The sequence below is a fragment of the Zonotrichia leucophrys genome, chromosome 14, assembly GCF_028769735.1.
Source record: "Zonotrichia leucophrys gambelii isolate GWCS_2022_RI chromosome 14, RI_Zleu_2.0, whole genome shotgun sequence".
In the NCBI taxonomy this organism is placed as follows: domain Eukaryota; kingdom Metazoa; phylum Chordata; class Aves; order Passeriformes; family Passerellidae; genus Zonotrichia; species Zonotrichia leucophrys.
The window spans coordinates 13,290,557-13,304,645 of NC_088184.1; the positions used below are offsets into that span (position 1 = coordinate 13,290,557).

General features: G+C 45.9%; 1 protein-coding gene across 4 annotated transcripts in view; it reads right to left on the reverse strand.

Annotated features, from left to right (window-relative positions):
- The window catches only part of SMURF1 (SMAD specific E3 ubiquitin protein ligase 1), a 49,467-nt gene extending 35,989 nt beyond the window's left edge, over positions 1 to 13,478 (reverse strand). For all 4 annotated transcript variants that reach the window (XM_064726214.1, XM_064726213.1, XM_064726212.1 and 1 more), the window contains exon 1: positions 13,216 to 13,478. In XM_064726214.1, coding sequence (XP_064582284.1) covers positions 13,216 to 13,270 — 55 coding nt within the window. In that variant the 5' untranslated portion in view covers positions 13,271 to 13,478. The remainder of the gene's footprint in view (positions 1 to 13,215) is intronic.
- Between the last annotated feature and the right edge of the window lie 611 nt (positions 13,479 to 14,089).

Below are 14,089 nucleotides of genomic sequence, written 5' to 3' on the forward strand. Positions count from 1 at the left end.
TATTCCAAATAAAGCTGTATCAGCCTGTGTTATTCCCTTGTTCTAACCATATAGGCCAGCATCTATTTAAACTGCCAAGCTAATGACTTCAAATTTGATCAATAGTCTCTGTTTATTCAGCCAAGTGCTACTGACAGTCACCAGGGATGAAGAACAAAACAAACACACTGGTCAGAGCCAGTCCCTGGTTGAGCAAGACAATCCAATCCGTGGTGGCAAACAGCCTTGGATTGGATGGGGGCTGGGGAGGGAGGCCTTGCCCACAGACACACACACAACCCCTCTCCTCTGTGCCCACACATTTATCCACATTATCCTGCCAACAGCCAGCTCGGGAGCTCAGGGAACTCAAGCAGAACTAACATCACAGTGGCTCCAACTCTGTGTGCCAGTGTAGCTATGCTAAAATGTTCCCATTTGTTGTCAGATTAAACATGGCAGGATATGACAACAATAAGAGGGTGACACTAAGCCTTTGGACCATAGGCTGTGACTTCCCTCGTTGTCACCTTATCCACTACAGAAGGAAATTTCCTTTGGAGAAGCTTCAAGAAAGACTGGAATTGTCTTCTTGAAAGCAGGACAAAAAAGTCCTTGACTGAATCTCCAGCCAAAGGATGCTAGGAATGTTTTAGTTACAGACTGGCTGCAGAGAGCAAAATAAAAATAGAGTTTAGAATGAAAACAGATAAGTAGAGCATGCGTAGCATTCTAGCACAGATTTTTCTTTCAAAACAAATAAACATTTTCATTGCAAAATCAGTTTCCCAACAGTGGCTTAACAATATATGTGGACCTTCCTCCCACTGGCAATTTTTATTAACAACTTGCAAGCTCCTCACTAAAGAAACCTCCCTTTCAAATCCCAAGTGACTCTGCAGTCACAAAGACTGGGATCTGGGTGAAAATGTTTTCGTGCATTATTCCAACCAGGATGCTCGGTCACAATTTTTTCAACATTATACATTCATCACTTTGCCTTTCAACAGCACCTGTTTGCCATTTTCCTTGTACAAAATGTCAGTGTCCATTACATCAATAAATTACAATCCCACTACTGCTCTGAGATACTTTGATCAAAGGTATTACATAAAGAAACTGGAGCTTGAAGGAAAAAATATGATGCCTCTTCCTATACAATCTTAATATTCAGATATTCAGACACAGGATTTTATACAAGTGACATCACTTGGTTCCAGGACCCTGCAAAAAAAAATATGAAGGAAGTTCTCTTGAACAAAAAGTTCTTTATCAAACTACTACTGTATTAGCACATTCAAAGCCCAGAACTTAACTAAAAAACCCAGTACATGAGGATAGCTGGTTCACTCAAAGCCTAAGACGTTTGCTTTCCAGTTGAAATTGATTAAATAGATTGAATACATTACATTTCGCATGGCTGGTTAACAGTGCTAATATTCCAGACAAAATGAAATGCTGTATGAGGAAAATTCTCACTAGGGCTACCTCCCCCTGGATATATTCCTTGCTCTCACAGTAATTTAGTATAACAGAGCCCTAACAATTTCACTGAACAGGATTACAAAAACAGCTCTTCACAGTTCATGGCACAGAAGCTCCCAGAAATATCTATTTCTTCACTACCTTCTCCACACAGGGAATGCACTTGAAAAAGAGGCTGACACTTGCTTTGTGAGAATCATAAAATAATATAATGTTGGTCGCTTTGTTTTTATGAAGAAGGTGCTTCTTGTTTATCAAATAGTCAAGATATTAAAAGGCAGCCTTTTATTTGCATTCATATCACAGAGGACTTGCACACCTCAGAATCAGATATTGTCCAAGCACTGAATGACAAACTGCTGATAAAGCCAAAAGAGAGCAAATTTTAATAAAAAATTTCCACGAGAGAGAAACCTTTAAACACCATTTCACTCCTTACTCCAATAAGCTATGTGGCACTAATTTGAAGTGATAGTGCTGTTCTTTTAATTAAAAAGTGCCAGTAGGAGGTTGATGCAGTGGCTGCTGCTGGAAGCGACGTGCTCGCAGGGCGCAGCTGAGGCTTTGTGTGAGGAATTAAGGCACAGTTTCAGCTGGGTGAAAAGGCAAAACAAAACCCCTAAATCCAAACAAACCTCTAGGGAGTGTTATTACAGGTGCTTGATCAAGTCATCTGGGTGCTTGTCTCAGAGAGTGTTAAATTCTGGGGGGGAAAAAACCCAATAAAACCCCCAAACTCTCAGCATAGTTCATGAATCTTGGTTTACCTATAGGTGTGTGGGACTTAATTCAGGAATGTCCCTCCCCTTCCTACCTCAGAGCTCCTCTCACTTTCCCAGGTTGCTCCTTCCACAGGGCTGGGACCAGGACCACTCTGCCAGACCATGGGAGGGTGGATTTGCTCTCCCAAGCTCCTCATCTCCATGAATCTTGAGCCCTGGTCTGCTTAACGGCTCTGCCTTTATCAAATTTGACTGAAGCCAGATGAAAAGCCAAAAATTAGTTAGAGGAGAATGACAGGTGAGATCCTTTTTCAGCCTGGTAATTTTTCAGTCTGGAAAAAAAGATTAAGCTTGTCCTGTAAGTTTATCCATCAGCCTGATGGTCAAATAAGGCAGCACTTTGTCCTGAAAAGTGTAGACAGCTTCCACATTCCAGATCTCACTGCTGATTTGTGAAACACCAAAAGGCTAAAAAACTGATTAATCTACAAGAAATCCTCACAGAAATATTTGCTGGATCTTTTCCCCCTCGGTCTTGCAACATCTTAATTCCAACAGCCCAGAGGAGGCCAGCAACCACATCCAGGGCATGAAAGAAGAGTTTTACACTGGCATCTGGGAGTGATGACAATCCTGACAGCCAGTGGCTGCTCCTCCTGATCCAGCCTCCCTGGGGAAGGAACATCCCAGAAACAAGCAGGACATTCTGCCTTTACTTGGCACATGGAGCAGCAAAGAGAAGTCAGTTTATCCACAAGCTTCTGGTATATTTACTCACCACTCCTACAATGACTATTTCAATCACGTTTACACTACCAGCATCATCTCAAACATCACAGATAAATCTGTTTTCTTCGGCTGTTTCAAAGTCTGTTTTCTCTCTGCACACTTGCAGGATTTACATCCTAAGGCAATGAGAAAAAAACCTGTTACTACTTTCCAACTGGGCTTTATTTTCTTTCCCCCCACCCCTTTCTATCAAAAATAGCTCTCATCTACGTTCTAGTTCAATTTGGAAGTAGCACATGCAGACTTGATAAGCATCCTGCAAAGGAAATGCCTTGAATTGCAGACTACTTACAACATATTTTCCCAAGCAACTTTTTATAAATCCCATTTGATGGCTGGTTTGCTAATTTCTATTGAAGCTTATCAAAACATTATTTGTAACAAGTCAAATTACTTCTGTGATTGCACAAATAAAAAAAAAATTACAAAAGAAATGACTGTGACTAGAGGTCCAAGCCAAGCTGCTGGGTTGTACTGAAGTGTCATTTATCCTGTTACCAGACAGACCTGGAACTCTAAGGAGGTATTTAATTTTAAACTGAAGAACACAAGACAGAAAAGCACCTATGTACATGTTTCTTCTGTTTGCCAGTGTCTCCTTCTGGAGCTGGTGACAGCACAATTACTGGAGCTGATTCCATCACCCTCAGACCAGTGTCAGGCTGCCCGGCTGTCTCTCAATAAATGAGCACACACACATTAATTAATAAATCTTGAAAGAAGTCTATTAACATTAAATTTCCTAAAAATCTTGGAAAGAAGGAATAAAAGATGTAGGAGTTCCTATTATGGCATGTTAGCTGTACACATAGCATACTATTTTTAGTTAATTATTGTCCAATATGCAGAAGTCACTCCTATAAAGAGCCAGACACTTATTCCTACACCCTGGGCTTCTCCAGAGGTAAATTTAATGTTGGATTATTGAATGAATGATGGGATCTCTGGGAAAAGATGCAGAGATTTAAATCTGAGTGTGGTTACATCACAGAATTTGGTTATATCACACACTTACCAAGCAGTATAAAGCCATTAAAGCCTGAGTTCAGCACTGAAGCCCTTCTCTGACTCCAGAACATTCAGAGGCTGACGGACCATGCTGAATTTCACAGCTGAACCACTCTGGCACCTTCTGGCTTCCCTAACTTCACTTCTGCCTTTTAACCTCATCTCACCTTATTTCACCTCTCATCTGGGCAAGGGGGACCTCAGCAGATGTATTCTCACTGTGGTTAAAAACAATTTCAGGGCTGGGTTAAATGCATCAGCCGATCACAGCACAAAATGTTTTACGTAAGGGATGGCTGGGAGATGAAAAATCAGATACACAGCAATTCCCTGCCAATTCCAAAAGCCACAACATTTCAGGCATTTTTTTTTCACTAAGCCATTTCTGCTGTCTCTGATCTGCTCAGTAGGGTATTTACAGACACATGAGATATGAACATGCCCACTGCAGCACTTCATGTGGCCATTACCTGTCTGCAGATGTTTTTAAGAAAGAGAGATGAGAGACATTGCTCGGAATTCCTTGGAATATAAAGCACTGAAGTAAGTATCACTTCAAGAGCCCAGAAAATTCACCCAATTTCTCTTTCAAAGGCTGACATCAGACCTTTAGCTTATGCTCACCCACTCAACTGCTAACCCAAAGCTTCCCAAATGTAATGGATTCTCTCCCCATTAACATTAAAGGAGCAACAAAGAGGTATCTGCTAATTAGACTTACACTTGTAAAATACGATATTTTCATTCTGAATTAAAGTGAAGTTCCCACATGCTTGTAAAAATGTCTGCACATGGGAAAGGAACCAAAACACATCAGCTAAAAGGACAAAGAACACAGATTCCCTGGGAAATGCATCAATCACTGCAAGTGTGAATCAAATTGAAATCCTTCATTTTTCTAAATTCTGCATTTGTGTAGCCAAAAAAAATTTGTTAAAGCAACAGTACAATCCATATACTCAGCTCATTTTCAGTCTGGAATTCTGGGGGTTTTTTCTCCTTTTGCTCCTCAGGAAAACAGAGCACATGTATTTCTAAAGATGTTTCCTTTCCAATAAACTTTTCAGGTCACACCCCCCATGTACTAAAGAATGTGCAGGGACTGAATTTTCTGCCACAGTGTCCAGGTGGCTTTGGGGGTGCAACACAGCCCAAACCTGGCACATGAAGAGGAAAGGTCATGAAAAAAGAAAGTCTGGACCAATGTGAGGAGTTATTTTCCAGTATAAATAAGAAAGGCAACTATCTTCAGTGTTTTAACTTTTATTTTCAGGAGAAAAATACAATGGGAGCTTTTAATATTGTCCTGGAAACATCAGGAAGACAAATTGGAAGCCTAGAATTTAACATATGCAAATTTAATTTGCTATTTTGTGATGAAAATAAGATATGGAAAATTTAAATTGATAAACACATAACCATTTTATTTTAGTCTAATTATTAGAGGAAATAGGCAGATATTTAGGAAGACAAAACTGTAAACATATTAAAAGGTCAACAAAAATGGTTTTTTTCCTAATTCACTCATCCAAAATGCCATTTTACTCCAAATAATGAAATGTATCTACAAAGATCTCATCAACTTGAGAAAAAAAAGATTGAATCCTACCAAAAATATTTCTTTTCCTGCTGCTGGTTACCTATGAAAGCAAAACCTCCTGCCAGAGAAGGATAACAGCAGGTTAGCTATGAAAGCAAAAGAAACAAACCTTCGTAATGAGTTGGGAAAGAAACATCCACCACTGAAAAAAGCCAAGCACAGGTAAAGCTGCACATGAGTGAGGAGATGCAGGGCCAGGAGCACTCCTGGAGCACAAGGGGCAGTGCAGGGTCAGTAACCCTGGGAGTCAGAGGTTGCTTTGACACTGCCCCTGTTCCTACAGTGCTGCCCACCCTCAGCAATCAGCACCCCAAGTGGAACACGGGAAGCTGGAACAAAGTCCAATCCCACAGGATTTCCCAGCATTTCTTGCAGTTTGGGATTATGGGCTTAACCCATTTGAGCAGCTCCATCACACAGGGGCCGGGGCAGGGCCGTGCTGCTGTGCCAAGGACAATTCCCTCCAGCTGTGGCGAGGTGAGCACAGCTGGAACAGCTGCCTGCAGCATGGCCAGCTCACTGCAGGGATTGTGCATTATTTTGCCATTACTCCCAAACAATAATGGATTGTTTTACCCACAAACAAACCTTCCATTTAAATACTTTCTGTTAAATTGTATTAGTATGCAGAATAGTGCCCATATCCTCCAAAAAAAAAACCCAGGGAAGAGGATTTTTCCGGGGGAGGGGAAGACAGGGAAAGCAGGCTCTGCCAGCTTTATCTGTCTATGCTGGGAATTGGGTAGCCTTGGGGATTTTTGCCTGCTGTGCTTAGTGTCCCTGACAACAAGCCAGTTTGAATTTTGGCCTTTAACTTGACAAAAATGACTTACTGAAGAGGAAGGCATCAAGCTATTACAGCCCTGTGGAGAGATTCTCTCTGAAACAGCATGGATGCTTACTCTGCCAATTCAACTAGAGCATCATCAGATTTATCATCCTACACCCCCAAATATTCACCATGTAGCTGTCAGTTCATAAAAGAGTATGACAAAGAAAAAGTTCCATCATTTCTGCTATGTTCTCCAATTATATTTTATGACTTTCCCAGACATGGAAAACTGTAAAATATCCCCAGGGATCCCCTCTCATAAATTACTGAATTTCCCCTTAAACACGTGTGAAACAAAGTTTAAAAACATGTAGCATCTTAATGCTAATTGACCTACTGCCTCACTTAGCAGACATATATGCAGCTTTCTTCTTTTATTACATTAATACTTACATAAATAATTTTAAATTGAGATATACACACTTGCTGCGTGGTTTATGAAATCACTAATGTCTCTTCTGATTTTCTCTCCCAAAAACTCCCAACACATGACTTGCACCCACCTGAGCTTTTCAACGTTCAGCAGCTTAGTCTAAACCCTAGAGCCAGACTTACATAGGGAGGCAGAATTTGCACTGCAGCAGCTGAAGTGTGAGCACAGGTTTATTTCCGCCAGCCCTCTCATGGCAGGTGACAAATTTTTGGCAATGAGGGTCAGCAGACCAGGAAGGAGATAACATCTTGAGTTGGTGCAGCAGAATTGCAGGAACTCACTTGTAAGCACCTGAACCATCACAGTGTCAGAGCAGCAGCCACAGTACAAGGGCTCCATGGCAGCCACCCGCAGGCTGAACTGCAGCCTGCCAACACACAGGAGGCAATGAGAGATGATAGCCAGCTGAAAAAAGCTGCAAGGGGCTCAACTGCAGTGCTGCCCTCACACAGGGATGGTGAAGCATCAAGGACCACAGCAGGAGCTCAGTGAAACATTCCCTAAAAGCTGAGCAGATCCCAACTCAAGGGTTGTCAGCCTCGAGGTTGCATTGACTCCTCTGTCTGTACAGGAAAGAACAAACCATTTGCAGCAACAGTTTATTTCACTCTGCAGGAATAAATCAGCATCTCCTTCCATGAAAAATATCAAAGCTTTCAGTGATATTTCAGACTTCAGTCTTTCTCATAGTAATACTTTGACTATTTCCAGAGGAATAATAATAGAGAAACGTAACAACAACAACAAAGATTCCATTCCAAACTTGGGGAAAAAGATGGCTGATGGAACACCTCTTCCAGCCTTTTTTTAAAATTTTTTTCCTCACTCAAGTCTCACATTAATTGCTGTGCTGGGTACATACCTAAACTTCACACCCAACTGATTTATCCACATCTCATCCAAACCATTCTGCTCTATCCCGCTGCCTCCACCAAGACAGCCCAAACCAACACGACAGTGAGCAGTTGACTCAAGAACCATAAATAGCAGCAAGTAATCCAACCAGATTAATCCAGTTCTAAGCATGGCAACAGGACTGGCTTCAAGGTGGGCAGTAATCCAGGTAAACCTCCAAAAACCACACACATGGATGGTATTTCCATGATGTACTTCTCCATTCTGTGACCTGTCAAGCAAGCCTTCAGCCAGCTCAGGAAAAACTGAGGGGGCTCGCTGATCTTTATTTACAGTGGCAATTTTAGCAGCCTTGGAGCTGCTGGCAGTAAAGTTCCTCTACCCAGCACACAGAAAATCGTGGTATAAGAGCAACCTCCTCACTGAGAAATTCAACACTGCTTGTATTTCCCTGGAACCGATGATTAATTTTGAAACACAAACAGAAAGGATGATGCTACAAAATCTTAGAAATGTGATAAAGCTGTTTCAAGAAATGGATGAGAAAACTGTTCTTAAACTGGTGGGCAGTATGGAATAAAAAAGAAATCATGAACTGCACAACTACATCCCAAATTGCATTTCTTTATATGAAGACATTCAATTTGACAAAAGAAAGTTTCAAGTCAGAAATAAAGTAGTTATTGTTTCTACTTTCCCCGCCTGAGGGGGATATTCAAACAAACTCCTTTTGGTGATTTAACTTCCACCAGGACAATGGTGCTGGCACAGCTTTGACTTACTGGGAGAAGTCAAAAAGGAGACTTGCTCCCCATAGCCTGCCCAGAGGAAGGGGCTGCTCTTTGGATTCCCACTTCGGCAGCCCAAAAATGTCAGCTGGCCAACTGCAAAGGCCGTGCTCTCCACTTCCTCCCATGAAAGCAAAATTTTATTTTCCTTCATGTCCCCAGGTTACATGCCCCAAGCCTCTTTGCCATCCCTATCCACAGGGCTCTGAAGAGCCAGGAATTTACCTTCACAAAAACACTGCTGCTGCTTCCCAAGGCAAATGGGGAAGGGAGGCAGAGGGAGATAAGTGCCTCGCTCAGCACCACACAGGAAATGTGAGGCCAAGCTCCAATGGCAGCCGGGCCCCGCTCCCAGCAGCCTGGGGAACAGAAAATCCTCACCAGAAAAGAATGAAACACGGATTTCTACACACTCCCAGAGTGCCACGCTCAATAAATTTGGAGCTACCCAACTGCTGCTTCCTACCGTGTCTCCCCCGGCACAAGGCTGGCTCGATATTAAATACCAGCTGCCAGGGAGGCTGGGTGAGCAGCCAGCTCTTGCTGCATTCCTGCCCCAGTGCTCTCACCTGGAACCAGTGCTCCTGATGCCCAACATAAAACTACAGCCAGCCCATGATGTATTCACCATGTGTGATAGAGAGATCCCCACACAGATATGCACTGCTCTGAACACGGGACACAAAGTGTGCAGGTCACCAATATCAGTGCTGCTATTGATCAGTCAGTTCACTCTGCTGCACTGCTCGATGCATTAGCCATGAAAGGGAAGTAAAACATCCTGACATTTGGGACACACTTTAGTCTGTGCCTTTGTAACAACCCTAAGTGAACACTGCTCTAATGACAACAATGTTTTATCTTCTGCTTGAAGTCACTGTATTTTTTTATGGATTCCTGGAATCACAAATGCAGGAAGTCCCAAAGCCACCCATTTACCAGCTACCAACTGGCCAGACTCGGTGGCTGGGGCTTCCCTGGACTGGCTGACTGCACTGAGCTGGAAGTGTGTGCAGGACACTCATCTGTGCCAGCTCTTCCCCTTTCTGTGCCACTGCCAAGCACAACCACCTTCCTTACAGCAATCAGATTTGTCATCTACAAATCCCCTCTGACTTTCTCACCTCACACCTGCTTCATCATCATCTTGCTCACTCCTCCCTGATGCTTCTGACACTGCACTTTCTTACCCCTCACACTCGGGAGGATTCTCACCTACACCTGCCTTCCACAAGCAGCAAACCTCTCCAGGCCAGGATTTCCAAGGAGGAATTGAGGACTCTGAACCACAGCAAAGTGAGGTGCTTGGAGAAGATTATTTGGATCCTCCTGTTATACCAGCTCTGGTGTCTCTGCTAAAGAAACTGTTTTGCCATCAGTCCTCAACACAGCTATCTGCCTGTGTATGTGAGATCCAGCTAGGAAGTGATCCTTACAGTTTAACTTCCCTCAGTTCCACAATGGCCCCAGAAGCCAGCCAGCATTTAACACCTCAGCTGAGGCCCTGCTGAAAAAGCCAGAACCAATGAACCCAGAACCCAACTTGCAGCTTTTCTGGTGAAGTTCCATTTTTAGTCCATTTCCTCATGGCCTTTCCAGTCCCACCTGCAACCTTTGCCTACAAGGTACGTGGGCCAGGTGTCTGCCACAGCCAGCACCACGAGACTGCAGATTCCACCAGGGCCTGTGCAGATACAAGGGTGAGCCTTGGAGGTGATGAACCCTTCAGAACCTCCCCAGGGAGCAGCAGCAAACAAAGGTTCCAGGGAAGCACAAGGGTAAAAATGAGACACGTGCTCCATGAAGGTTCCCTGGCCTGTGGATTGTGCTCCTCCTTGACCCCACAGACCCTGAGCATATTTGGCAAGGACATGCACTCACAGGATCTCTTCATTTCTCCATCCTTGTGCTGGCAATTCCCCCACTGCTGATGACAGCTCAGATAGGAAGAGACCAAAGATTTAACAGGAAGTTTTCTCTTACTCTGCCTAGAACTGTTCCAAGGGACAAGAGACAAGGCCAGAGTATCTCTGGCTCTTGCATCACCCACTGGGGTAAAGGCTTCAGTGGAAAGGAGAGGGGAAACTGAGATATGACAGCAGATTGGCATATTTGAGATCCACAGGCCACAAAGTCATTTTAACCTCTCATGCAACTCAGTGTTACATTGAGGATTTCAGTATTTCTGCACAGGGTGCATTATTTGCCATTTTACTCCATTACAGTTTGCATCAGGCTAGGACTGACATTCTGTATAAGCTGGGAGATCACTTCTGCTAATCATCAGCAGATTGAGAACTTTTGCTTATATTCACATAAATAACCCCAACACTCTGCTACCACAAATACCTTTACAACAGATGAGGAAAAAATTAATTCTTTAGAAAAATCCCAGGAGGTTCAACCACTGCTCCCTTGCCATTCACCCAGTGACACTCCCAGGCACACTAAGTGGTATTTACACTGCTATTTTCACTACTGCAAAACTTCAATGGTGCCTAATCACAGGAAACACAATGCAGGCAGTAAATCATAACAAACCAGGTCCCCTGTCTTGGTTTAAATGTGCTCAAACCTCCCAAGAGCCAGGGAGATGAGAAAACAAGAGCCTGGCTGCAGCTATGAGAAACAGGTAAGTCAGCACCCCAGTCCCAGCCAAGAACTCAGCATTGCCCAACGATTCCAGAGCTAAACCTCTCCCAGAGCAATTTATTTGTTGATTAAATGCAGCAGTTTTTGTCACATCACCCAGGTTTCCTGCTTGTAAAAACAGAAGATGTGTTTGAGCAAGCAGGAGATTTCTTCCATACAGTTAAAAAATGGGGAGTAATAAAAAATAAATCTACCAAGTTGCTCAATAAACTGGAACTTCAGTCTGCTCCAGGAAACACTCCCAGCTCAGAGAGAAGACTAGTGTATGCTAAAAGTAAAAAAGCATTTTGCTGCAGCATTCAGCCTTTAAAATTAAACCCAACAGCTTCTCTCTGTTATTTAAATGATCTCCTCCAGCTCAGAAGGGCTATGACCATGGCCTAAGTTACTTAACTCACATTTTTATTGACTGACTTGCATAAAAATAAGCCACATTAAGGACTGAGCTGACATTTGGTATACATCACCACAAAACTCATTTCAGATCAAACATCATTCATACAACCTAAAAATATTTCCAGCCTTCTCCCATCCAAGAAAAGGATTTTCAGATTTACATTATCCTCACAAACTTTGGTCTTCTGAAGCACAAGCAGTGCAGAATCAAAGGATTAAAAGAACACCAGGATTTTTATTTTTTGATGATCTGCCTCTGAGTGCCAGGAGCAAGTTAACCTGTAACTGCAGCTTCACCAGCACCGTTTTCTCATTATTTGCCAATGTTTTGTGCACCCACACAGAGAAGATTCCTCTCCAGGGATCAATTCTGGTCACCCAGAGCTGCACTGTGGCTTCTCCAGCCCAAGTGACCTCCAAGCACCCACTTGTTGCCTTTTAAAGAATGGACTGGACCTTATCTTTTAATAATTCACACAGCAGTCTCAACAAGCAGGAACTGTGTCTCTTCTCATTAAAGAAGCAGGCTCGGCATCGAGCAGAGCAGCTTCCAAAAGGCTTAATCCAAATCTTTCAGGGTCCAACATAAATTGGTTTATCCACCCATGAACCCTCCAGAGGCCTTGCACAGAGGCAGGACAGACACAGCTCTGGGTGTCACCCCCTGCACAGGCAAGGAACTTCCAAAGTTGAATGCCAGGATGTGCCAGGTGAGAACAAGTTGAGAGGAAGGAGGGAAAATTTAAAAAACCACGCTAAAAAAAGCCCAGCTAAAAGCAACTAAATGGGTGTTTTCTCATTAGCAACTGAGTTATCCTCCTCGGCACACAGGAGGCTGGGGGGGTTGTTAATTAAAGTGAAGTGAGGCAAATTATGAAAGGCTTTGCTGAAAGCCAGTCTGTGGGAGAGGTGGCCCTGGGAATCCTGCTGGGAAAGGTGGAGAGACCCCATGGAGGGGCAGCGGGGTCTGGAGGGGTGGAAGGGAGAGCTCAGGGAAACCCCACGGGAGAGGGAACTGGGGAACCCCTGGGAAAGGGCTGGGAAGGGGGAAAGTGTCACAAGGATGCCCACAGACAGGGAAGGTGCAGAAGAGACCCCAAAAGGGGCTGGGAGGGGGGCAGGGGTGTCACAGGGACCCCCACACTGGGAGGGTGCAGAGAGACCCCACCAACGGGCAGAACACGGGACAATTATCAACAGGGATCCCATATCGGGAAGAGCGCAGAAGGGACCCCGGTTAGGGTCAGGGCGCTGGAGGGGGCGGTGAGTGTCACCTTCCATGGGGACAGCGCAGGAAAGCCCCCAGGAAAGAGAAGCGTGCCCTGACCCGCTGGAGAACAAGGGGGACAAATCAGTGACAAATAGTGACAACAGTGACAAACCCCCCCGCCCTCCTCACATTTCTGTCACCTTAAGGGGGCTCAGACACCCCGCGCCGGAGGGGCGGGAAAAAATATAAATACACAAAAGCGCAGAGCGGCTCCGCCGGCCACAGCGGTGGAAGCGGAACAGAAAAACGGCGAATAAAAGTTAAGCGAGGCTGGAGCTCGGCCCGGCCGCCCCTCCCCTCACAGCCAGGCCGGGGAGGGGGCGAAGGCGCCGGGGAGGGGAGGGGACCCCGGGCCCAGCCGGGGATGTGCGACCACACACACACGGTGCCGCCGCCGCCCCGTTACCTGTGAGGCGGATCTTGATGCTGGATCCGTTCCGGCGGGTACCGGGATTCGACATCGCGCCTGGAGGAGGAGGAGGAGGAGAACGAGGAGGAGGCGGCGGCGCCGAGCTCAACCGGCGGCTCCGCGCGGCCCCGCCATGCGAGCCCGCCCGCTCCTCACGATGCCGGGAATGCCCGGGCCCGCGTTCCGGCGGCCGCCGCAGGCTCGGCGCCCTCAGCCCCTTCCCCAGCCGCCGCCTCAGCCTCAGCCGCTGCCGCCACCGACGCGCCCGCCCGGCCCGGCCCGGCCGCGGAGAACCGTGGCCACGCCCCCGCCAAGCCCCCGCGCACGGCGGAGGGCGGTGACGTCAGCGCGCAGGGCGGTGTGGCCGCGTCCGGACGCCATGAGGAGAAGGTCGGAGCGGGGAAGGTCGGGGTGCGGCGCATGCGCGGGAAGGTGTCGGGGGAGCGCCCCCTGGCGAGGGGAGAGAGTGGGGGCAATGGGGGAACTGGGGAAAGGGGGAAATAGGAACGGGATAGGGGAATAGGAATGGAGGTAAAGGAATGGGATAGGAGAATAAGAATGGGAAGGGGGAACAGAAATGGGATGGGGGAATAGGAGTGGGATGGGAGCACAGCACCGTCTTCCCCTTCTCTGGTGGCCCTGGATGCCCCATCCCATCCACTGCCCCAGAGCTGAAATTGCCCTGCTGGCTGTGCCTGGGGCTGGCAGGGGAGGGGAGGGCAGGGACAAGCAGCTGCCTGCAGGTCGCTCACACACCCACACAGAGCCCTGGTGATCCTGCAGGCACCGGGCCCAGCTCTCCAGCTGCCAGGGGAGACAGCAGGCACAGCCCAGCACTCTTAAAAAGAGAGACACATTGTCCTGGCCCCTG